Source organism: Zea mays, chromosome 1 (assembly GCF_902167145.1).
Source record: "Zea mays cultivar B73 chromosome 1, Zm-B73-REFERENCE-NAM-5.0, whole genome shotgun sequence".
Classification (NCBI taxonomy): domain Eukaryota; kingdom Viridiplantae; phylum Streptophyta; class Magnoliopsida; order Poales; family Poaceae; genus Zea; species Zea mays.
This window is the reverse complement of record NC_050096.1, coordinates 159,332,165-159,358,031: the sequence shown is the minus strand read 5'-3', so window position 1 is coordinate 159,358,031 and position 25,867 is coordinate 159,332,165. Positions and strand designations below refer to the sequence as shown.

Genomic DNA, 25,867 nt, shown 5'->3' with positions numbered 1-25,867 from the left:
TTCGCTCTCAGACACTTGAATGTCGTTTCAAGGTCAGAGAGGAGGTCGGAGGCTTTCCTCGTCTTGACAACGATGTCATCGATGTAGGCCTCGACCGTTCGGCCGATGTGCTGTCCGAACACGTGGTTCATGCACCTTTGGTATGTTGCACCTGCATTCCTCAAGCCAAATGGCATAGTAGTATAACAGTACATGCCAAAAGGTGTGATGAAAGAAGTCGCGAGCTGGTCGGACTCTTTCATCTTGATTTGGTGATACCCTGAGTAGGCGTCGAGGAATGACAGGGTTTCGCACCCAGCAGTGGAGTCCACAATTTGATCGATGCGAGGCAGAGGGTAGGGAACCTTCGGACATGCTTTGTTTAGACCAGTGTAGTCTACGCACATCCTCCATTTCCCACCTTTCTTTTTCACAAGCACAGGGTTAGCTAACCATTTGGGATGGAATACCTCTTTGATGAACCATGTGGCCATCATCTTGTGGACCTCCTCGCTTATGGCTCTGTGCTTTTCTTCGTCGAAACGGCGCAGAGGCTGCTTCACGGTTCGGGAACCGGCTTGAATATCCAGTGAGTGCTCGGCGACATCCCACGGTATACCGGGCATGTCCGAAGGACTCCACGCAAAAACTTCGGCGTTTGCATGGAGAAAGTCGATGAGCACTGCATCCTATTTGGCGTCGAGCTCGGAGCCGATCTGGACTTGCTTGTAGGCGTCGTTGCTGGGGTCGAGGGCGACGGACTTAACCGCCTCAGCCGGTTCGAAGTTGCCGGCGTGGCGCTTCTCATCAGGCACCTCCTTGGAGAGGCACTCCAGGTCGGCGATGAGGGCCTCGGACTCGGTGAGGGCCTCAGCGTACTCCACGCACTCCACGTCGCATTCGTACGCGTGTCGGTACGTGGATCCGACGGTGATGACCCCGTTGGGGCCTGGCATCTTGAGCTTGAGGTACGTGTAGTTGGGGACGGCCATGAACTTGGCGTAGCACGGTCTCCCCAGCACCGCGTGGTAGGTCCCTCGGAACCCGACCACCTCGAACGTGAGGGTTTCTCTGCGGAAGTTAGAGGGAGTTCCAAAGCAGACAGACAAATCGAGTTGCCCAAGGGGCAGGACGCGCTTCCCGGGGATGATCCTGTGAAAGGGCACCGCACCAGCCCGGATCGTGGACAGATCGATCCTCAAGAGCCCGAGGGTCTCAGCGTAGATGATGTTGAGGCTGCTGCCTCCGTCCATGAGGACCTTGGTGAGCCTGGCGTTGCCGATGACGGGATCGACAACGAGCGGGTACTTTTCTGGGCTTGGCACGCAGTCGGGGTGGTCGCCTTGGTCGAAGGTGATGGGCTTGTCGGACCAGTCTAGGTAGACTGGCGCCGCCACCTTTACCGAGCAGACCTCCCGGCGCTCCTGCTTGCGGTGCCGAGCCAAGGCGTTCGCCACTTGCCCACCGTAGATCATGAAACAGTCGTGGACCTCGGGGAACTCCTCTGCCTTGTCGCCCTCCTTCTTGTTGTTGTCTTGGCCTTTGCCATCTCCCGCCGGTGGCCCGACCTTATGGAAGTAGCGCCGAAGCATGACACATTCCTCAAGGGTGTGCTTGATGGGACCCTGGTGATAGGGGCACGACTCCTTGAGCATCTTGTCGAACAGGTTGGCCCCTCCGGGAGGCTTCCGAGGGTTCCTGTGTTCGACAGCAGCGACAAGATCTGCGTCGGCGGCGTCGCGCTTTGCTTGTGACTTCTTTTTCGCCTTCTTCTTCGTGCCCCGCTGGGCGGACGCCTTGAGTCTTCCTGCTGGCATCCCTAAGGCTGCTTGTCCTTTCGGAAGACGGCTTCGACCACCTCCTGCCCAGAGGCGAACTTGGTGGCGATGTCCATCAACTCGCTCGCCTTGGTGGGAGTCTTGCGGCCCAGTTTGCTCACCAGGTCGCGGCAAGTGGTGCCAACGAGGAACGCCCCGATGACATCCGAGTCGGTGATGTTGGGCAGCTCGGTGCACTGCTTTGAAAACCGTCGGATGTAATCTCGCAGGGATTCCCCTGGCTGCTGGCGGCAGCTTCGGAGATCCCACGAGTTCCGAGGGCGCACGTACGTGCCCTGGAAGTTTCCAGCGAAAGCCTTGACCAGGTCGTCCCAGTTGGAGATCTACGCGGGAGGCAGATGCTCCAACCAGGCCCGGGCGGCGTCGGAGAGGAACAGGGGGAGGTTGCGGATGATGAGGTTGTCATCGTCCGTCCCTCCCAGCTGGCAGGCCAGCCGGTAGTCCGCAAGCCACAACTCCGGCCTTGTTTCCCCCGAGTACTTGGTGATGGTAGTCGAGGCCCGGAACCGGGTCGGGAACGGCGCCCGTCGTATGGCCCGGCTGAAGGCTTGCGGACCCGGTGGTTCGGGCGAGGGGCTCCGATCCTCCTCGCTGTCGTAGCGTCCCCCACGCCTGGGGTGGTAGCCTCGGCGCACCTTCTTGTCAAGGCAGGCTCGACGGTCGCGGCGGTGGTGCTCGTTGCCGAGGCGACCCGGGGCTGCAGGCATCGCGTCCCGCGTGCGCCTGATGTGGACCGAGGCCTCCCGCATGAGTTGGAAAGTCGTTGCGCGGTGCTCCGGGGGGCACCCTTGCCTTCGGGAGGCAGAGCTTTCGGTCCGTCGGACCGCGGCATCCTCCAGGAGATTCTTGAGTTATCCCTAGATACGCCGCCCCTCGGTGGTGGATGGCTCCGGCATTGCTCGGAGCAGTATTGCCGCTGCAGTCAGATTCTAGCCGACCCCGCTGGAGGCCAGGGGTAGCCTTGCCCTGGCATCGTCAACGACACGGCGCTGAACGTCCCGGGCCTGATGACGCGCTTCTCCGGCGAGTGCTCGGCCTGCCCACTCCTGCCCGATGTTTTGTCGAAGCTGCACAAGTTGCCCTGCTTCCTCATCGAGCTTGGCCTGCATCTCGCGGATTTGCTCGAGCTGTGTGTCCTGACCCCCCGCAGGGACTGGGACCACAGCTAGCTCCCGCAGGATGTCAACGCGAGAAGCAGGCCTAGGGGATCGTCATCCTCCGGCATACCGAGGTGGTTGCCTTCGTCATGACCCCCTAGATCGACGTGGAGACATTCGCGACTTGGGCCACAACCTTCGTCGTCAAGGCTGTGGCCATCATCGGAGCAATCGGAGAGGCAGTAGTCACATGCGGTCATGAAGTCTCGCACGGCACCGGGATCGTGGAGCCCGGAGAAATCCCAAACGGTTTCGGGACCGTCCTCTTCCTCGGAACCCGGGGGTCCGTAGGTTGAGACGGCCGTCAGTCGGTCTCAAGATGACCACATATGGTACCCCGGAAGGTTAGGGTATGCCTTTACAAAAGCGCTCACCGAAGCGGGGTCGCTTAGTGGATCGAAGCTGAATCTAAAAGGCACAGGGTGGAAAACGGACGGTACCTCTTGATCGATAGATGGTGACAATGTCTCTTCGGGGACGGACTGCACCGTTATCTCAGGTACGAGGCTAACGCCCAGCAAGCCCTTCGCGAGTGTGCTGGCGTCATCTGTCTGCTTGGGGTTGGCACGTTGCGAGGAAACGACATCCGTCGTTGTCTCAAGCGCGAGGACAACGCCCGACATGTCCCCCGCTGGGGCGTCGGTGTCGTCGACTCGCTCGACAGCCGACGAGGCGCCGCCTCCTGCATGGCCACGGTTGCCCCGTCTCCTCCTTCTACGGCGAGGAGGGTGGCGAGGCAAACCCGGATGCTGCTCTTTCGCCACGGGGGGAAGACGTCGTCGAGTTCGCCGCCGCCGGGCGAGCTGACGGCCGTCGTTGTTGCTGTCGCGCTGCGGGGGGAGGAGTACCATGTCGTAGCTGCCGTCGAGGGACATGAACTCGAGACTCCCGAAGCTGAGCACCGTCCTGGGCTGAAGAGGTTGCTGAAGACTACCCATCTGGAACTTCAACGGGAAGTTGTTCGTTAACACGCAGCAGGCGCCTACCTGGCACGCCAACTGTCGGCGTTTCGACCTCGGGGGGTCCCTGGACCGACGAGTAAATTTGTCGTTGCGCGTCCCAGCCCAGATGGGTTGGCGCGAGATGGAACACAAGGGAAAACGCGGCTCGTATTATCCCGCGCCAGGGGGGTGTGCTCGTAGTAGGAGTTACAAGCGTTCGCGAGAGAGAGAGAGAGAGAGAGTGAGCCTGTTCGTTAGCTCGTTCTCCCGCGCGACCCTCCGCATGAAGGCCCTGGACCTCCCTTTTATAGATGCAAGGAGAGGGTCCAGATGTACAGTGGGGGTGTAGCTAGGCGCTAACGTGTCTGGCAGGGAAGTGCCTGAGCCCTGCGTATATGCCAACATGGCTGTCGGAGAAGTGCTTGAGCCCTGTGTAGGCGATAACGTGGCCGTCGGAGAAGTGCTTGAGCCCTGTAGAAGCACAGTTGTCCGTGCTGCTGGGATCTTGTTGACGTCTCCTTGCTTCCGTAGGGGGCTGAGAACCACCGTCGTCATGGACGCACGCGGGGGGCCATCATTACTTGTTACCAGGGCGAGCCAGATGGGACGCCGGTCTTGTTCCCCCGTAGCCTGAGCTAGCTAGGGGTAGGGTAATGATGTAACCCCCGTGGCGCGGTCGGTCTGAGCCCAAGGTCGGGCGAGGCAGAGACTTCTCCTGAGGCCGAGACCGGGGTCGGGTGAGGACGCGATTCCTCCCAAGGCCGAGGTTGAGGCTGAGCCCTGAGGTCGGGCGAGGCGGATACCACCTTCCGAGGCCGAGATTGAGGCCGAGCCCTGGGGTCGGGCGAGGAGACCTCCTCCCGAGGCCGAGGCCTAAGGTCGGGCGAGGCAGAGCTTCCTGTTGCGCCTGAGGCTGAACTTGGCTGTTGTCAGCCTCACCCTGGTGGGTGGCACAGCAGTCGGAGCAGAGCGAGCGGCGCTGTTTTCCTGTCAGGTCGGTCAGCGAAAGGGTGAAGTGACTGCGGTCACTTCGACCTTGCCGACTGAGGCACGTGTGTCAGGATAAGGTGTCAGGCGATCCTCGCATTGAATGCGCCTGTGATACGGTCGGTTGGAGAGGCGATTTGGCCAAGGTTGCTTCTCGACGAAGCCTGCTCGAGCTGGGCCTCGGGCGTGCCGAGGGTGCACCCACTGCCTGAGGAGGCTCTCGGGCGAGACGTAACTTCGCCCGGGACTATAGTTCCCGCCCGAGGCTGGGCTCAGGCAGGGCGAGATCGCTCCCCTTGGGTAGACGAAGCCTTGACCTGAAACGCGTCCATCAGTCTTTGCGGTTTGTGCTGATGGTGGTTACCAACCGTGTTTAGGAGTGTTGGGGGTACCCCTAATTACGGTACCCGAGTAAGATAAGATAAGATTTAGCTTTTTATTACTTAAAAAATATTTTTAGTAGTTTTCTTTAATTTATTTGTTATATATTATATTAGTCGTAGGTATATATTGGCATGTTCCTTGTTTTTCTTTTTCTTTTTTTGCGCCTAATATTCCATAGTTGTGCATTGCATTATCGATGGCAGGACAAGGTGTCATAGCCCGGCCGGCTCTTTTTGGTGAGCTCAACTATTCAATCAAACAAATCTCCAAGTCTTTTACAAATTCTTTAGTTTCTTGGTCTTGTTTTTTTAGTCATCTTGTGCATTCTCTCCTCTGAATATGTAGTTCTTTTTTTTACCTGAAAAATATTGTCGTCGGTTGGCTTCGTCATTGCGCTAACATCTATCCGTCTGCCTATTGAAACTTCCAAAATAAATTAAAGAACCATTATTAACTCTAGTGAACTCCAAATCTTACACATGATATGCATGTCACCTATTGCTATTGTTCCCACTGGTGTACCTTCCCACGAAGAAAAAGGTCAAACGATATTCATTGTGAATGTGGGACAATGGTTTATATAGGTTCATACGGCTGGATAGCGAAATAATACACTATGTAATGTGTGTGGCATTATGCCTTGCATCAGATTGCCGATTATGATATATTACAAGAGAAGTGTTATGTCTCTGTTTATATAGTCCTGAGGGTACGCATATAAGTCGGTCGCTAAGGCAAAAAAAAAATTGTAATTCTATATTTATTTAGGCATTGTTTGATTTCTTTAGTCGTCTGACTAAAGTTTAGTCACTAGAATATCATATCTTCTGTTTGATTTCAGTGAATAAACTTGACTAAATAGCATTAATTAATATGTATATTGACAATTTTACCCTTAATCAATACATGCACCAGGAGCCCGCCATGCACTAGGCACTCGTCATTAGGGATGGCAATCGGGCGAGTATTACACGGATATATAGTTCGCGAATCCATACCCGCGAGAAAAAACTCAACTCATATCCGTACCCATAAACGTTCGTGGGTATGGATCTGTATCCATACCCGTACTCGCCGGGTATCCGCTATCCAGTGGATACCCGTTACCCGCCCGCCCACTACAATTTTAGCATTAAACACCAAACAACAATTTTATTACATTTCAAAATAATTATCATTCCAATAGCATTAAATAATAATTTCAGCACCAAACAACATGTTATGGATAAAAATTGAAAAATAAGAATTTATGATAATATATAAATCCGGATGGCCCACATGTTAGATATCCATTGGGTAACGGGTATGGATTCTGGATATCCATACCCGTGAAAAAAATATCCGCGGATACCTTATTATATTCATAACTGTACCCGTGGATATCAAATTCTACCATACCTATATCCAATGGATAATTATCCGTGGTTATTTACCCATACCCGTGCCCATTGTCATCCCTACTCGTCATGCACTAGGCGCCCACCACGTGTGGGTCTCGGTACTTGAGCCACGGCAGGGTAAGAGGTGGAAAATCTACTTTTTGTCTTTTTTTAGTCATCCTATTGATGATTAAAGGACTAAACTTTAGTCACTCGTATTTAGTCATTATGTTTAGTTCTTTAGTGACTAAAGGTAACTAAAGTTTAGTTCGATTAGGTCAGTAGTTTTTTTTTCTTGTAGAGCATGTTAACTTATTTTGTGTCTTTAGACATGTTTGTGGACCGGACCATCAGCTTACTAGGTAATTAATCCCATAAAGAACATTTAAGTTTTGTTTGTGTACTCTAGTGTTTACCTCAATCCATGTGTATTGAGGTAAATATTAGAGTACACAAATAAAGCCTTAAATGGTATTTCTTTAGGATACGTGGACCCTATTAAATTATAATAATTTTAATCGTATTTTTTAAAAAGGTTTTTAAGTAAAATCTAACTATGAGTACTATTTATGTGGAAAGATATAACACTAAATCTAGACCATTAGATCTCCACAAAATGTAATAATAAATAGTTTTTTAGTACTCTGTTTATTCTCGAGGATTAGACCTTCGTAAAATATAATCTAACAATGTTTTTTTCTTTCTTTCTTTTTTCTAGTACTATATATTTATTCTCGGCTGCTCATACAATCCAAAGCTGCATATTTGTTCTCTTATTAATCTCGTGTATGTCCTCTCGACGAAGAACCTAGCTAATACGTCTTTTAAACTCTATTGTATTAATATAATCGGTAGATTCGTCTCATGTTTAGTCGGTCCTTTTTAGTCATCATGTTTGGTTCTTTAGTGACTAAAGATAACTAAAGTTTAGTCATCTGGAATCAAACGAGGCCTTAGTTCGATTAGGTCAGTAGTTTTTTTTTTTGTAGAACATGTCAACTTGTTTCATGTCTTTAGACATGTTTGTGGACCGGACCATCAACTTACTAGGTAATTAATCTCATAAAGAACATTTAAGCTTTGTTTGGGTACTCTAGTGTTTACCTCAATCCATATGTATATTGAGGTAAATACTAGAGTACCTAAATAAAGCCTTAAGTGCTTGGTCCGCCCTATACACAGCTAGATCATCAAAAAATCCAATTTAGAATGGGCGGATCTATTAAATCATTATAATTTAAGTGGTATTTTTTAGGATATGTGGACCTATTAAATTATAATAAGTTTAATCGTATTTTTTTAAAAGGTTTTTAAGTAAAATCTAACTATGAGTACTATTTATGTGGAATATATAAACTAAATCTAGACCATTAGGTCTCCATAACATGTAATAACAAATAATTTTTTTGGTAATATGTTTATTCTCGAGGATTAGACCTTCGTAAAATATAATCTAACAATGTATTATTTTTTCTTTCTTGCTTTTTTCTAGTACTATATATTTATTCTCGGCTGCTCATACAATCCAAAGCTGCATATTTGTTCTCTTATTAATCTCGTGTATGTCCTCTCGACGAAGAACCTAGCTAATACGTCTTTTAAACTCTATCGTATTAATATAATCGGTAGATTCGTCTCAAAGACAAAGACAGTCTAGGTCTCACTAGCTCAGTCAGTGCCATGTGCAAGGATCTTCGACGATATCCTCGCATCCCCCTAACCTATTGTGTGTTTTCAACGGCCCTTTGTCCAGCAGCTAGCTGAGCTCCAAGATCACCTCCTGCTCTGCCCGTATCCGCCACTAATGCTATTCTATTTTTCCTCTGACATACATTAATCTCACAACAAACCTGAACCCTGACTACTTTGACGAATTCTAAACTTTAATAAACTGCTGGAATGGGGGTTGGGGTGATGGGAGCACTGACGTCACGACATGGAAGCATCACAAATCTCCTCCTGATTGGAGGTGAAATGGAAACCGATGCCTTGCTCAACAATTCAGCAGAGAGAGGTGCAGGGGTAACGCTATTGCAAACGTGAGAACTGAGGAAGACAAGCCGTACACTGCCTCTCTCTCTCGCGCGCGCGCGATTACAAACGTGCGGAAAAGGGTGAACTGGTGGCAAGCGAAAGCAGTGGATGGTCAGTCGTAAGCACATTGACCATGAGAACACACTTGTTTGTCTGTCTGTTTGTACATCAGCAAATCATCCTGATGAAAGGTGTCGCCTGATCAGTGATCGCTGGACAATATCCCGGCTGTAATTCCAAGCTGTTCAAGGCATCCGCTGTTAAAGTTCCAACTTCTGCCTAGAAGAGCTTCCTGCACCGTCCTCTTTTTTAAATCTTCGCTTTGAAACTGCAGCCATCGGTCACACCGGAACAATGCTTCAGTACAGACAGCTGCCATGGAGGGGGAAAAGGCACTGATTTTATCTGCCATGTGAGGGTTTGTTCGTTTTGCTCTCAATTCATATAAATTTAAATTTCAAACAAATCAAAATCTTTCATAATTTTTCCATTCTCTTTCCATCCACATGAGATAGATGGAACAAGACTTGAATAGGTAGGGGGGCCCAAAGCCGGATGTTTTGGCCAGCCATAACCACCTCATCACGAGGGGACCGAACTGTGCTCTTGAACACTATTGGCTTGTTTGTTTCAGTTTTTTTACAAGCTTTTTTAAAAATCTGATTGTGAGGAAAATCTAAGTATAATGGGAATTATGTGGTGAGAAAATTGAGGGACTTTATAGGGTTTAGGACCTAAAAAATAATGTATTCTATTGTCGCGATGATTTAATAAATTTTGTGTTCATTTTAGACTGTTCTCACTTAAACAATTATCTCAAAAATAGACTTAAAAGCTAGACGTTTATCAGTCTACAACAACTTCATGACCAGAAGTTGAAAAAAGACCGAAACAGACACCCAATGATAACACCGCGACATCCAAGTTAGAAGACCTCCCTTTCTCTCCTTTCTACCACGTCAAAAAAAATTCTTTTCTGATCTTATCAATGGCTTATAAAAAGAGAGATAGAAAAACAATAATTAGATGGTCCAGGGGGTTGTCTATCATCTATTTCCTATACTGGATCAACATATTGGCCAAAAAACATTGGATTTAATTGAACATGAACCGATTAATCATGCGCACCGGCTGGAGAGAGCTCCCATACAAGACAGCATGGGCCTCACAAAACCCCATATGTAGCCTGAAAACGCAGAGACAGTACAGCAAGAGATAATTGCAATCCTGGTAATAACAGCCTAATAAGGTGTCGTTTAGCTCACATATTTGTAACGTAATGGATAACTAATAACGTTATATCATGTTTGTTTGTGACCAACCGTAATTAAATATCACACTAGAAACTAAATCACACTAAGAACTAATATCGGCATATTCAAATTTGTTACCACTGGTACTCGAATCGAATGTGAATCATTACCGTTACAATTTACGTTACATTTCGTGAACCAAACAGCACGACTGATTACTGAACAATTCATCAGCCACAGTTCATAAACTGTCATAATAATAATTTCCTCGCCGCGACAAACCAGTATGCAGGCTGGAAAGAGGATTCAACTCATTGAACATGAATCATGTACATCAACAAACACATGGCATATAAATCCTGGAAAGAGCTCCCCCATGTGCGATAAAGTAGACAGACAAAAAACCCCCACGCTTCATCACTTCATAATAGCCATGGTTAAGTCTGAAACAGCGCAGTAAGCGCCGGAAACAGAGGAACAAGTGTCAATTACAACCTGGTCAACTGACTGAACTGATCACAGGTCACACGCACAGCAGATGCTGTGGAGAACATTATCCAGACCAGGACCTAGATCATATTTAGCACTATGCAACAGCATGGCTGAGTGATGAGCATCTATATAATCCACATTAAATCAAAGGACAGATTTCGGTATGCCTTCTGACTTCTGGATCCCCCGTGTGTCACTCATGTTCCACAGAAGCTGAATGTACCCTTGGAAAGAACAGGTACATGTTGAATTCTCACTAGGGCACTAGGCATACTGCAGAGTCCAAGTAACCATGGCTATTAACTAGGCCAAGAACACGCTTGTCACTAGATATATCTAGATGACATACCTAAACCTAGGGGCTGTTTGGTGCGTGGACTAAGCCGCCACGGCGCACCATAGTTTTCCCGCCGCAGGTGTGGCGGCCGATTCGGGCGCCGCAGCTTAGGCACGCCGTGGCGCCGCACGCGCCGTACCAAACTGGCCCCTAAAGTTGTAGACAAGTGAGTCACAAAAAAACAGCTAAAAGTAAGAGGGGGCATCATTTGCCACCCATGTCGAGATGGCATAGAGGATGCGGCCTTTCCATCCCTGCAAGAGCCAGTGGTGATCAATATCGATCACAAAGTCCTTGTGGTATAAATCCCTGACCTTGTTCCGCACTACCTGCACGACATCAGGGTTCAGCGGCTGCTGCTTCAAGCCTGCTCGTTGATTCCGCACCTGCCATTGCTTGTACGTCTCAGGGCGCTCCACCCGATCTGTGCCCTCGCACGCGATGACATTCAGGGCAGCCCGCCCGAAAAGGTTCTCCTCAATCAGCATCCTCTGGTTGCTGTCTCTTGGAGTGGTCGTGTCCAGAGCGTCAAACAGGGCCGAGTAAAAGAACAGAGCCTCTCGGAACCTCGTCACGAAGAAGGGCGCACTGAAGGAGCCATTCACAATTGCATGTATGAATGTATGAGGCCGCATCTTTCTGATGTTATTGAGCACAATGTCCCTTGGGCTTTCAATCACAACGCTCTCATCCATCAAGTTCTTAAACTGGTATAGGCAGTTCACGATGAGCACCTCCTCTGGATCGAGATTCAGATCCTCCGCGCGGATGGACTCCATCTTGGATGCTGCAATCGCCTGGTACTTGAATGGCACACCAAACTGCTGGGCATACTTGCTGAGCCGGCGCCCTGTCTCCTCAATGCGCTGAGTAGGGCGGAACCCAGGCTGGGGCAGGTCAATGCCAGTAATCCTCACCTCCGGTGGCCCGCCCTCCCTATCCGCTATCCATCGAAGGAAGCACGGCCACTGGAAGCCGTAATGGATCCCGTAATCGACGATATGTATCTTCATCTTGCCCAGAGCGGCATTGTAGATGGTGTTATTCGAGAACACGAAGACGACTCTCTTGAAGCAGATGGCGGCCATGTACAGCTGGTACGCCTGGAGTATGTCGGCTGCGGACGTGCGCTTGGCCATGAGCGACTGGTAAACCATGCTGCCGGTGCCGGCGAGGCGGGCCTGGAGGCCCTCGGCGAAGCAGTGAGCGAGGCGCTGGGTGGCGTCCCCCTGCGGGCTTGCGTGCTGCTTGATCTGCCTGAGCAGCTCGGTGGCGCTGCGGCGGTCGTCCGAGGCGACGGCCTGCGCGCAGTGGACGAGCAGCGTGCGCAGGTCCACCACCTCCCGCCCACCGCGGCGGCCCTTGGCCTTGCCGTTCCCGGCGGCGACCGCCGCCTCCTTGGCGGCCTCCTCCTGCATGGCGATCCGCAGCTGCTGCATCTGCTCCGTGCACGTCTCGGGGCAGGTCATGATGTACTTCTCGAAGACGTCCCGCTCGTCGCCGTCCCCCTGCAGCGCGCTCTGCTTGCTGCTCCGGCGCTGCAGCTCCAGGTCCTCCTCGTCATCGTCCAAGCGGTTCCTCCGACCGCGGCCCAGGACGACGCCGCCGCTGCCAAGCGCGGCATCAGGCGCAGCGAGGATCACCTCCTCCTCCTTCACCGCCATAGCCACGGCGGCAGGGGCGGTGGTGGCGGCGGCGGCGTTGAATCCGGGCGCGAGGTTTTCTGCGGCGCGGGTGGGGAGGACAAACCGCTTGGGGTCGTCTGGCGGATCGAGGTCGATGACGAGCTTGTCCTCTGAGGGCAGGAACTTGTTGGCCTCCTCCATGCCCTTGAGGAAGGCGGAGCTCATGAGGTCGGAGTTGGCCCCGTTGCTGAAGAAGGCCGCGGGGTCGAGGTCGAAGCCGTCGAACTGGACGGCGGGGGCCGGGGAGTAGGAGTCGACCGCGGCTGGGGTGAGCGGCGCGCTGGCGGACGCGTCGGAGGAGGAGTGGTTGACGCTGGCGCTGCTGTTGGTGGTGCCAGTGGTGGTGGTCGGGGACGAGGCGTCGTCGGAGAGGATGTCAAGGAAGGACTGCTGCGCCTGGAGGAGCGCGGGGTTGTCCGGGTAGTCGTAGAAGAAGGTGTCGTCGATGTCGTCCTCCATGAGCATGCTGGAGATGTAGGGGAGCAACATGTCCTGCGTGGGGCCTTTGCTCCCCTGCTGCTGCTGCTGGGACTGCGGGTACGGCTGAGGCTGCGGGGTGGGCGGGAGGTCGAGGTACGCGGAGGGCGAGGCGGGGCCGAGGTCGGAGAGGTAGAGGAAGAGGTCGTCGGCGGCCGGGGACGGGTAGGGGTCGTAGGAGGAGCCCATGGCGGCGGCGAAGTTGGGGAAGAGCGGTTGCGCGGGAGGAAGTGGATGAGAATGAGGAGGTTTTTAGCTGCTGGCTGGCTTTGTAGGGGGCGCGGCGGGGAGGTGCAGCGGGCGACGAAGGTTCGAGGAAGGCGGCATCGGCGGAAATAGGATGGATTCGCGGGGGCGGGGTGGAGGTTGGGGGATGATGACGGAGGCGGAGGGAGTGGAAGGAGATAGAGAGAGGGGATCGAGAGCCCCGTGGCCCGTGGGCGTGGCATAATGTGGGCCCGGGCTCGGTTCGGGCGGCGACCGGGCTCGATCGGTTTTCCCTTTTCTCTTCCGCCGTGGCATAGAAGCTGACAAGGGCCACGAGCGCAAGGCCCAAACCTAATAGATAGAGGTCCAGGAAGGCCGTTGGAAGCAGTCCAAAAGAGAGGCGAGGCCGCTGCATGGCGGGCAACGGCATCAGCAGCAATGCAGCATGGGTGCACCTCTATGACCGTACACGCAGCCGGAACGGTAGAATGGCAGGGTGACGTGTGACACTGTGACGTGTCCATGCAACAAACATGGAGCCCGCCCGCGACTTCCTCTGCCGCATCGCAGTTGCATAAACGAGTAACGGAGATGCCAATGTTAGCCGCGACCAGATGATCGATAGATATTTACTCCCATTAAAATATGTATTAGAACGTTCTGTCCTCACTTATACCCACTAACCCATGGATATAAAATATCTTGTATAAAAGTGTAAATTTGGACTTCGATTATCCATCATTTTGACTATTTAACAACCTTTTGGATGATAATATCATAGAAGGCTTAACAACTATTTGATGACCATGTAATAAAACATGTATATGTTATGTGGTACTATCTTAGTGTTGCTACTTTATCTAATTATCCATGATGTTGTTGAATAGATGAATGAATGAATGAATGATGCTAGAAATTTTGTAATAATATTTAGATGGATACACTTGATATTCGTATAATGTATTCTTGATAGATGTTTAATCTTGTGGTACGGATGACCTATACCCATATAAGTATGTGTATGGAGGTAAATCCATACCCACCAGTGTATATGGGTGACCTGACGTGGTTATTTTTTGTCGCAGGTATAGGTATGAGATATACCCATTGCCATCTCTAATGGTGACCCACACGCGTCGTGCCAGGTGCGGTTAGCCTATGATCAATTATACAATAGGTGTTTTGGCGACTAAGTAAACCCTCTCAGCCTCACGGCAGAAACAAAAGACAGCCCAAGTCACCCTCAGCCTCCATGTATGTCCCTGTCGCTTCTATCACTACCAAATCTGCAGCCACCGCCTCTCCCACGGCCATCGCCATCGAACCTGCCTCCCTCCCATCGTGTCCTACAGGATTTATCGAAGCAATAAGTCTTCGTCCGCTTGCAAAAATGGATGGAAAACAAAGAAAGTGTCATGGTTAGCTACCTCTAGCCGGTGGCCTCATGGTGCTGAGCCAACGAAGAGCTTGTAGCCGCCGCCGCCATGTAGCGAGGGTTTAGGGTTTTCGTGGGGATTAGGGTTGGCAGGGGAGGTGAGCCTGTAGGGCCACCCGGTGGCGGTGGGACGAGAGCGGGGCCACTGAGAGAAGGTTAACTAGGAGGCCAAGTAGCGAGGGTTTAGGGTTTTCGTGTGGATTGGGGTCGGCGGGAGAGATGAGCGTGGAGGGCCACCGGTGGCGGAGGGAGCTAGGAGAGCGAGGCCATCGGATCCAGAGCATACGAACCTATAGAGATCATCTTATCGCTTGGACTGTGGGTAGAATAAAAGGAAATGTATGGTTTTTTCTAAAAAATATTGACGCGGGACAACTGTCAAAACTGGTGCTTTAATATAGTAGAGATTAGCGCGCACCCAGCGCACCTAGATAACATTTGGATAATCTCTACTACTCTATAAGACTAATGTAGACCATCTGTGCACCATGGTTCTGCCCTCCCACCTCTCCCTACTGCCCCTGCTCCCACAAACGTAAGGAATGTGTTGGTCTTTGTTCTCGAATGCTATACATAAAGAACAAAGCAACACAATTATTAACGATTAGAGACCTTCATCCTTCGAAGCATTATTTCCCTTAGGATATAATGATCCTCAAACGAAGGTCATGAAGGGCATACCTTCATCATTTTGATGAACAAAGATGTAAATAGAAACATACGAAACATATAAAGAATATAAACAATCATATCAAATCATTAGATTATTTATATTCTCATTTTATAAATATGAATAAATATCGATAATGTTTATATTACATTTGTACCTTCGGCTTGACAGAAGATGGAAGTACAAGAGTGATGCAAGAATGATTACAAGTCAGCGTGAATAGTACAGAGGTACTGATCATCTATTTATAGGCACGGGACACAGCCCGGACAAAATTACATCTGTGTCCCTGGCAACTAATTATAATTACAATACAAATTAACAGGGATTACACAGTCTTTTCCTCTTTAAGTCAGTATCGTCCTTCGTCTTTAGCATGTTACCATACCGAAGCTCCTTCGATCGTAGCTTCGGCTTACATCTTCATGTCACACCTTCTTATGTATTGCCCTGCCGAAGGTGTTTTTGCTTAGAGGACCTTCGGTGAAGAAGAAGAAGACCCCCAACAGTAGCTCATTCGCGGTGCTAGATCATTTTTTGTAACAAGCTCAATCCGTGAAAAACATGAAGGCTTCGGAATGTCGAAGGTCCGAAAAACACCTTCCCTGAGCTCGTTGCCAAGAAATGATTATAATATTCCAATCGCTGGACGGTCCACCGTTCAGCGAGTGCGGGCGGCCTAGCGGTTCACCTTCCCCTGCAGCACTATATAAACAGACGGGTTGGTGAGGAGTTACCACAGCATTCATTACCATTGCACTGTTGTGCTGTTAAAAAATTTAACTGTAGCCAAAGCTTTCTGCATTGCACACTTGAGCGAACGCTTCATCATTTGAGATTAGCTTTGTTAAAAAGTGAAAACATCGAAATGGCTAGAGTGCGATCAACTGCTAGAGTGTCTCGCAAGGGAGACGAGACCAAAATAACTGAGACCACCAATATCAGAGGTGATGAGGCAGTCGGGTCTTGTTGTGCCAGAAAAGCCTATTGCCGAAGGTGCTCTGACTGCTGAAGCTGAAGGAATCACAGTTGAAGAGGGAAGTGGTAATGAAGACAAAGAAGATTACAACATTTTGAAGCCAGAAAAACCTAGTCACCTTGACTTTGGTAGATCCACCGTGACGGCAGATGATATGATTATAATGAAGAAATTAGGTTACTTTGGTGAAGCCGAGAGTAGGCTTGTTTGCTTTGCTGGTGAGGAAGTGGTTCCAAAGCCGAAGGATGATGAAGTTGTTGTGTTTAAAAGCTTCTTTAGGGCGGGGCTTCGATTCCCTCTTTATGATATAATAGGAGAGGTTTTAAACATTTTGAAATATACCTTCATCAATTGACACCCAATGCAATTGTTAGACTAAGTGTCTACATCTGGTCCCTCCGAAGCCAAGGGATGAGTCCTAATGCCGAAGCTTTCTGTCGAGTGCACGAGCTGCATTACCAGACGAAGGCCAGGGCAGATGGCCTTCATGAGAATTTTGGTTGTTATAATTTTGCGTATCGAAAGGATATGAAGGCACTAGTTCTCAGCTACCGCACTAAGTAGCCAACTGGTTGGAAGAGTGAGTGGTTTTATATGAAGACCGACGAGAAAAGGAGAAAGAAGCTAATGACTATGGTGATGAGTCCACTGACTTTGAATTTCAAAATTACAAGGCCCTTGTGCCATATGCAGCTTGGCTCTCCATGCCAGGTAGCTGAAGTTGAATTTAGAATTGTGGCGGTCAAAATCAGCACTAGGGATCTAGTGCAAGAATTTTTGGCAAACAGGGTATTCCCGACCTCTAGTGGCTGGGGAATGCCCAAGAAAAAGGATGGGGGTAAAAAGCACGAACTTGTTCGGCTCCCATACCGGTTCAAGTTTGAGAAAGAGTTCAAGAAGCCATGCCAAGAGTGGTTGGAAATGATTGAAACTATGTGCAACGAAATTCTTGGTAATTATACCAAGAAAGAGGACCAACTAATGACTGCTGCCTTCAGCACCCAGCCAAAATGAATGTTGAATCACGTGATGGACGCGCTAGATTTTGAATATCCAGACTATGAAAGACTTGATAAGGGTGCCGAAGGTTTGAAGAGAAAGAGAATTGTTAGTATCTTAAATAGACAGGCTGCCAGAATGGTTAAGGAGGATGAGAAGATTTCAAAGAAGACAAAATCTGCTCCTGAACCGAAGGCTGCAATCTCAAAAAAGAGGAAGCCTGAGAGGAGGCCTGAAGTAGTCGAGCCGAAGGTAACTGAGGCAAGAGAAGAAACTCCTTCAACTCCTCCTGCTGCTGAAATAGCAAAAATTCTAAAGGTAATAACTGAATCCTTACCCATCAAGCTTCTAAGTCCTCTGGGACCAGAACTGACGAAAGTTTTATAGAAGAAGGATCAACCCTCAGCCATAAAGGAGAAGACTGAAGGTCACAAGAGACGAAGAATTGTTAATGTTATGCAAGCTATTGAGCGGACACCACCTCTGGCGTCAGCGTCCAGAATAGTGCCTGTTGGAAGTGCTGAGGCTGAGACCACTGCATGTTGGGGACTTGTTCTCAAATGCTAAGAGTTAAGAACAAGGCAACATAAAAAGTGTTAAGTGTTAAAGTCCTTCGTCCTTCGAAGCATTATGTCCCTTCGGGAAATAATGAGTTTCGGACGAAGGTCATAAGAGACATACCTTCGTAAACATAACAAGTAATGACGAAGGATTCATATAAAGCATGAAATATAATATAAGCATCATCATAGAATCATTTCTATTTTATTAACATGGAAAAATAGAAATGATTTCAAATTACAAATGTACCTTCGGTCCTGAGAGAAGGTAAAAAGTACAAGCGTGACGCAAAAGCAAATGCCAAGTCAGCGTGAACAGTACGGGGATACTGTTCACCTATTTATAGACACGGGACACAGCCCTTACAAAATTACATTTATGCCCTTTACATCTGACAATAACTCTATAGTAATCCATCGAGGTCCGAATAGCCTTTTCATCTTTAAGTCGGTTTCCTTTCCTGCCACCATGCCGAAGCTTTTCTGCTCACAGCTTCGGTGCTGTATCAACCTTCGTATGCTTTGAGCTTCTCCCTCTGTGATACCGATTCGAGTCCGAAGATACCTGTTTGCACATTATACTCCAGAAACACTATTAAATCATGTTTTTGAGGACCTTCGGACGCCGAAGGTCCCCAACAGTAGCCCCTCGCAATATTAATTTGTTTGAAATAATAAATTCAGATTGCGATATGAACGAAGGCTTTATGCCGAAGGTCCGAAAAAACACCTTCCCTTTGCTAGAATAGCAACATTCAATGACAAGTGGGGTCTTTCAACTTTCAACGCATCAAGCGTATAAATACGGCCATACCGCAAACTTATTTTGCACGCTTTCTGGCCAACCACTCCTGCTCACTGATTTTTTAGCTCTTGTGCACTGTGATCTGCTAAGCTTTTAGCTTTGAAGCTTCGGCTTTGAAAACAGTTTTTTAGTGTTTCCGAAGATGTCTGAATCTGCTAAGAAGGCTGCTGCTGAGATGAAGCTGAGTCTTGATGAAGAGAAGAACTTAGGGTTTCTTATAGCAATGTCGAAGACCAACACAGAAAAGATCACCAGGGAAATTCTGGAAGGGCTGTCTGAAGATACTGGTGACAGTGACAGTTTTGATGTGGACAGCGGTGGCGAAGACTCCGAAGATCGCCCCTGGCGACCAAGCCATTCAGTTTATGGTAAATCAACTATCAAAGAGAATCATCTTGTTAATATGAGAGGAAGGTATTTCCGGGATCTGTCCATTGTGAGGGCGGACGAAGGGGAAAAGACTTGCCCAGACCCCGAAGAAAATGAAGTCGTGGTATTCCGAAGCTTTTTGAAGGCTGGGCTGCGATTGCCCTTGAGCAGCTTCGTCGTGGAAGTGCTGAAGATCTTTGAAGTCTATCTTCACCAACTTACCCCCGAGGCAATTATAAGGCTGAATATCTTCGTGTGGGCCGTGCGAAGCCAGGGTCTGAAGCCTGATGCAAGAAGCTTCTGCAATATTCACGAATTATCATACGAGACAATACCTTGGGGTAAGGAACAGTATCACAATAACTTTGGCTGCTACAAATTTGTTTCTCGGTCTGGGTCAAGCTGCCCCGTGCCAACTTTTCGGAAAAAATGGCCCAGCGGCTGGATGACAGAGTGGTTTTATGTAAAAAATGATCTGAAAACACGAGAAGACATCAAAGGTATAATCATGCGTCCTATTTGGCAAAGCTTCGGCCTTCGGAGGCCGAAGGTTGAAATGAATGAAGCCGCCGAAGAGTGCCAAAGAGCCTTCGGCGTTGTCTGCTCTTTTATGGGAACAAGGGACTTAGTACAAGAGCATATTGCCTTCAGGGTGTGGCCGCTTGCGGAGAAATGGGAAATGCCACAAGAAACCATTAAAGAGGCCGACGAAGGTGGACTTGTCAGGTTTAAGTACACCTTTAAATTTGGAGATAAATTTATTGAGCCAGATGATGAGTGGTTGAAAAGCATTGACAATTTAAGTGATGAGCTGCTTGGGACCTACTCGAAGGCCGAAGATACTGCAATGTCAGCAGCCTTCGGAGGCCGAAAAAAGAAAAGGCTGAATCGGGTATTTGATGCCATCGGGTTTGTCTACCCTGACTATTGCTACCCCATTCGAAGGCAGAAGAGAAAAAATACAACCTCTGCAAAAGAAGAAACTGCAGCTGCTCCTAGCGAGCCAGAACCAAAAAGGAAGAAGATAAAGGTTCTTACGCATCGGCCGCGTTATATTGAACCAGCTTCGGTGCCTGAGTTTACCGGAGAGACTTCTTCGGCCACCGAAGCTGAAAAACCAGCCGAGCCAACTTTGCTGCCAGAAGTCGCAGAAACAGCCGAAGTACCAACGAAGACAAAATTGGAGCAATCAAAAATTTTGTTACCGGAAACGAAAGAGAAGGCCGAAGCGCCATTCACAGAAAAAATGGAAGAGGTAAAGGAAGCAACCGAGGACTCCAAAACATCAGAAGTTTTGAGTCCTTCAGCAATTATTGGGACATCAAAAAATGAAAAAGTGCCAGCTGCAACTCCGAAGAGAAAAAGAATGGCTAATGTGCTAGATGTACTGGAAACGATCATATCTTCGAGCACACCTCCGAAGAAGGCTGTTATTACTTTTGAAACAACAGCTGAAATTTCTGGTTCTGCAGCTCCAGAGCAAGAAATTGAAGCCGAAGCTGGGCCCTCAGAGCCCACAAAGGCAAAAACCTTGGAAAGTGAGGCAGAAAAAATAACAAAGCCAACTTTTGCTGAAGAAACTGGTGTTGTTACCCCCGAAGCATCCCCCAAAATTCGTGATTATATTTTTCGTCATGCTTCGGGGAAAAAATTATCAGAAAAAGAAGAACAAGAGGCCCAACACTATGCCCAAAGGTTGAAATATCCAAAGGGGGCGTTGATATTTAATGGCAGTGGAGAAGAAGATTTCTTGTATTGCCTCCCCGACAGCAAGGAAATTTCTGTCTGTCGGGAGATGAGCAGAAGCTTCGGATTCCCAACTTTAGAAGACGGACTTTCGGTGCTGTCAAAGAACGATCTGGCTGACAGCCTAGCTTACAACAGTTTAAAGGTGCGATAAATAGAATTCTTATATTTTTGTTGAGTTCAAGATTTTTCGTTTGTTTAAAACTATTGACACAGACATATTCCTGTCTGCAGGGCCTGATACTCAGCAATGCCCTCAGAGCACAGAAAGATGCTGAGGACGAAGGATGTACTATAGCCCTGAGCAACCTTCGTTCCGAAGTAATTGAACTGAGGAACGAAGGTCTCGAAAAAGACAAAATATTGCATTCCTTAATAAATAAAATAAAAGAAGACGAAGCTATTTTCAAAGGTCAGGCCGAAGCTCAGAAGCGTGAAATTGAAAACCTTCGTAAACAATTAGCCAGAGCTAAAGAGGAATGCATACTTGAAGAAACAAGGCGAGAACTCAGCGACCAATGGGCAAATCATTTAGAAGAAACTGTTAAAGAGCTTCGGTCAGCCAAGAAGAAATGCTTCGAGAAATCTATGGAGTGTGTCAAGAAAATAAAAACTAGCTTCGCCAGCGTTGGCGCATTTTCGCAAGAAGAAAACTTTATAAGAGGTAACCCCGAAGGTCCCCTGGAATGGATCAATCATGAGGCGGAGGCCTTTGAAGAAATTTTAAATAGTCGCGGAGACATCTGCGCTTTTTCTGGTGCCAGAGGGATTGCCACCATTTTGGAGGGGAAAGGATGTGAACATGTAAAGATTTTATCGTGGTCCGAAGCCACCTTGTCCACTGAAGATATAAAAGATCCTTCAGCCGAAGCTAACGCGGTTGGGGGAAAATTTTTCACCGACATCTGGGACAACGGTGGTAGAGAAATGGCCCAAGAAATCATTCAGAAAAGCGAGAAAGGGATTCATGAGGCTAGAAAAGTAGCCGAGGCTGCTGAGAAAAACGCAGAGCCTGAAGGGCAAATAGGTACTAACGAATAGTTTTCATTGCGTTATAACTTTTAATTTTATAGTTCGTTCGCGATCTGCAATAGTGATGTAATAATATCCCGTCCTCACTCAGATCCTACTAAAGCATCTTCGGGCCCTCAGCCTAAAGATGACGACGAAATTAAAAAGATGGCCGAAGCTATCATGGATCAGGTTGTCGATCGACTGCTGAACGAAGCTGCAGAGATAGTACTTAGGGAAGACTAAGTGCTATTGCAAAAAACATTTGATATATGATTTGTGTAATATTCTGTAATCCTGTATGTAATATACTTGTTTTATGATTCAATTCTTTACGATGCATGAAACTTTAAGCACGTACCATTTTTGAGTCTTCGACGAAAAAACACCTTTCCTTCTTTTCATGCTTCGTGAAGAAGAATTTATCATTTATCACGACAATATCCATAGTGTTCTGATAAGAAATATCCAAGCTTCGTAAAAATAATCCCCGAAGCTATGCCTCGAAGATCAATATTGTTTCTCCCTGTAACTTGGCATGATTTGCCCTTTCTCAAAGCATTTTCCGAAGATCGATAACATGCCCCCTTCTTGTGCCACATGCAGCATGATGTATGATGATTATGCTATGCAAAATGATGTGATGATGTTATGTTATGCAAAATGATATTTTGTGCCGAAGATACGCACATTCCTGCAATGGAGCACAATCTTTTGTATCAATACTGACTTTTTCATTATAAGCCTCCCTTAGGAGCTTCTTCGCCTTTTACTTCAGCGGAATCAGCGTTTATTTTTCGCTGTAAGTTCTGCATCCCCTTAGGAACGTCTTTGGAACTTCTTCGCCTTTTACTTTCGGCGGTATCAGCGTTGACTTTTCGCTGTAAGTTCTGCATTCCCTTAGGAACGTCTTTGGAACTTCTTCGCCTTTTACTTTCGGCGGTATTTAGCTCTGCATTCCCTTAGGAACGACTTTGGAGCAGAAAACCTACGCTGCGCTCCCTTAGGAACGACTTCTTGTAGCTTCGGCAAGCTTACTCTGCGTCCCTTAGAACGACTTTTTGTAGCTTCGGCAAGCTTACTCTGCGTCCCTTAGAACGACTTTTTCCTTGCTCCGAAAAATACATATCGTGGTGGAGGCAAGCTTATTCGCCCTTCTCTTGCAAATTCTTACAATTTGAACCTGTGAAAAAGATTTACTTTCCTCGTGGCAAACGACAAAACCATTACATGAAGTTTAAAAAGTGTTCTTTATTACATGAAAAATGAAACTTGAATAGAGAAGACTTCTATCAAAGTAGGATACTTGTCAATAGATGTGCTTTGACTCTGGCACAGTGCTATTAACTGTGCGAGCTTCGGACTGTTCTCTGAAATCCCGTTGATTTTGAGTATATTGGCCCCCTTCTGGCTGCTGGCCTTGTTGTAGCGGTGGTGGAGGCGGAGGTTGTTGCCAGGAAGCCTGAGGCTGACTCGCCGAAGCAACAGAAGCTGCAGGGTGATTGCCTACATATTCTGGGATGTAAGGCGAATGATACGAAGCAGTGTGCATGACCTGCTTCGGCTGAGCCTGTTGCGCGGCAGCTTCGGCTATCTCTTTTTGCTTCTGAATGGTAACATGGCACATCCTGGTAGTATGACCTTTGTTTTCACCACAGAATAAGCAAAATATTCTTCTGGGTTGATCCCCGAATCTTCCGCCGAAGCCCCTGGCGCCTCTGCCTCTTGGAGCTGGTGGTCGGAAGGAGCTTTGCTGTTGCCCCGAAGCCTGTGAGGAGTACTGTGGCCTTTGCTGCTGGCTCCCCTTATCATCATTTTGATTGGAATTATGAATTGATCTGACATGCCTCGGATAGAATCTTCCTCCGAAGCCCCTGGTCATCTCAGAAAATCTGAAGGCCTCCTCCCTTCTTTGGCGAAAATCATTGTCAGCTCGAATATATTCATCCATCTTCTGGAGCAGCTTCTCCAGCGTTTGTGGTGGCTTCCTGGCAAAATACTGCGCTGATGGCCCTGGCCGAAGCCCCTTGATCATGGCCTCAATGACAATCTCATTGGGCACTGTCGGCGCCTGTGCTCTTAAACGCAGAAACCTTCGGACATATGCCTGAAGGTATTCTTCGTGGTCCTGGGTGCACTGGAAAGGGGCCTGAGCAGTGACCGGCTTTGTTTGAAACCCTTGGAAACTAGTTATGAGCATATCTTTCAGTTTCTGCCAAGAAGTGATTGTCCCTGGCCGAAGAGAAGAGTACCAGGTCTGAGCAACACTTCTGATGGCCATGACGAAGGATTTTGCCATGACTGCCGTATTGCCACCGTATGAAGATATTGTTGCCTCGTAGCTCATTAGGAATTGCTTCGGGTCTGAGTGACCGTCATATATGGGAAGCTGAGGTGGCTTGTAAGTCTGTGGCCAAGGTGTAGCCTGCAATTTTGTTGAAAGAGGAGAAGCATCATCAAAAGCAAAGTTTCCATGATGGAGATTTTCATACCAGTCGTCCTCATTGCGGAAATTTTCCTGATGAAGCTCTCTGCGTGGAGGCCTTCGGGTTTGATCATCTTGAACGAAATGACGGACCTCTTCCGAAGCTTCATCTATCTGTCTCTGAAGATCAGCTAGACGAGCCATCTTTTCCTTCCTGCGCTGAACTTGTTGCTGAAGGATCTCCAAATTTTGAATTTCCTGATCAAGATCATCATCCGGAGGTGTTGGACTGACAGCCTTCCTTTTCTGGCTTCGGGCTTCTCTAAGAGAAATAACATCCTGATTGGGATCCAGCGACTGCAGTGTGCCAGCTCCTGTTGTTGAAGCCTTCTTCGGCGGCATGACGAAGGTGACGCTCGCCGAAGGTATTCAAAGCTCAAGAAATGGAAGTGAGTTCACCGGAGGTGGGCGCCAATGTTGGGGACTTGTTCTCAAATGCTAAGAGTTAAGAACAAGGCAACATAAAAAGTGTTAAGTGTTAAAGTCCTTCGTCCTTCGAAGCATTATGTCCCTTCGGGAAATAATGAGTTTCGGACGAAGGTCATAAGAGACATACCTTCGTAAACATAACAAGTAATGACGAAGGATTCATATAAAGCATGAAATATAATATAAGCATCATCATAGAATCATTTCTATTTTATTAACATGGAAAAATAGAAATGATTTCAAATTACAAATGTACCTTCGGTCCTGAGAGAAGGTAAAAAGTACAAGCGTGACGCAAAAGCAAATGCCAAGTCAGCGTGAACAGTATGGGGATACTGTTCACCTATTTATAGACACGGGACACAGCCCTTACAAAATTACATTTATGCCCTTTACATCTGACAATAACTCTATAGTAATCCATCGAGGTCCGAATAGCCTTTTCATCTTTAAGTCGGTTTCCTTTCCTGCCACCATGCCGAAGCTTTTCTGCTCACAGCTTCGGTGCTGTATCAACCTTCGTATGCTTTGAGCTTCTCCCTCTGTGATACCGATTCGAGTCCGAAGATACCTGTTTGCACATTATACTCCAGAAACACTATTAAATCATGTTTTTGAGGACCTTCGGACGCCGAAGGTCCCCAACAGCCGAAGCTGCAGCTGCTGCCGAAGCTACCAATCTTGTGAGTGCAATGTCAGGAATTGACAAACTCCTTTCAGATATGGTTGCAGAAGAGACAGCTACAACAGTAGAGAAAGTTATGGCCGCAGTGTCTGACAAAGGAAAAGAGATTGCTGATGCCACTTTAGAAGAAAAGGATTTTGACCTTCGGCACCTGGTGGGTCAAGAATTGTCTGGGGCTGAGGAAAAGGAGCTAAAGGAATATGGGGTATCATGTGGCTACCAGCCAGGATCTATGCTTTTCGGTGGAATTGACGAAGAAGCCTTGGGATGTATTCGCGATCGTGCTGGGGCAAAAATAATCGGCACTCTGTCCAAGAGTGACGGTTTTTCAAAGCTAGAATCCGATATAAGCGGCTACCGACGGCAACATATCGTCGGCAGTTTGTTTTACTCTAATTTCAAAGTAAAATCTTTTGCCTAAATTCTTTGTTAGCTTTGCGATGGATTAAAATATTCTAAAGTTGACTTACTTTTGCAGAGCATGCTGCTAAGCAAAGCATTAAGAATGCAACAAGACCTCGAAGATAAGAAAAATGAGATCATA

The 25,867-nt window shown here is 48.0% G+C and overlaps 1 protein-coding gene across 1 annotated transcript; it reads right to left on the bottom strand.

Moving 5' to 3' along the window:
* Window positions 1–10,097: 10,097 nt before the first annotated feature.
* Window positions 10,098–13,170, bottom strand: LOC103640045 (scarecrow-like protein 34). The gene has a single exon (NM_001428420.1). It carries the CDS (start codon window positions 13,130–13,132, stop codon window positions 10,967–10,969), a length of 2,166 nt encoding a protein of 721 aa, NP_001415349.1. The 5' UTR covers window positions 13,133–13,170; the 3' UTR covers window positions 10,098–10,966.
* Between the last annotated feature and the right edge of the window lie 12,697 nt (window positions 13,171–25,867).

Coding starts and splice junctions, on each gene's coding strand:
- LOC103640045 (NM_001428420.1), bottom strand. CDS start 13,132: ATGGGCTCCTCCTACGACCCCTACCCGTCCCCGGCCGCCGACGACCTC.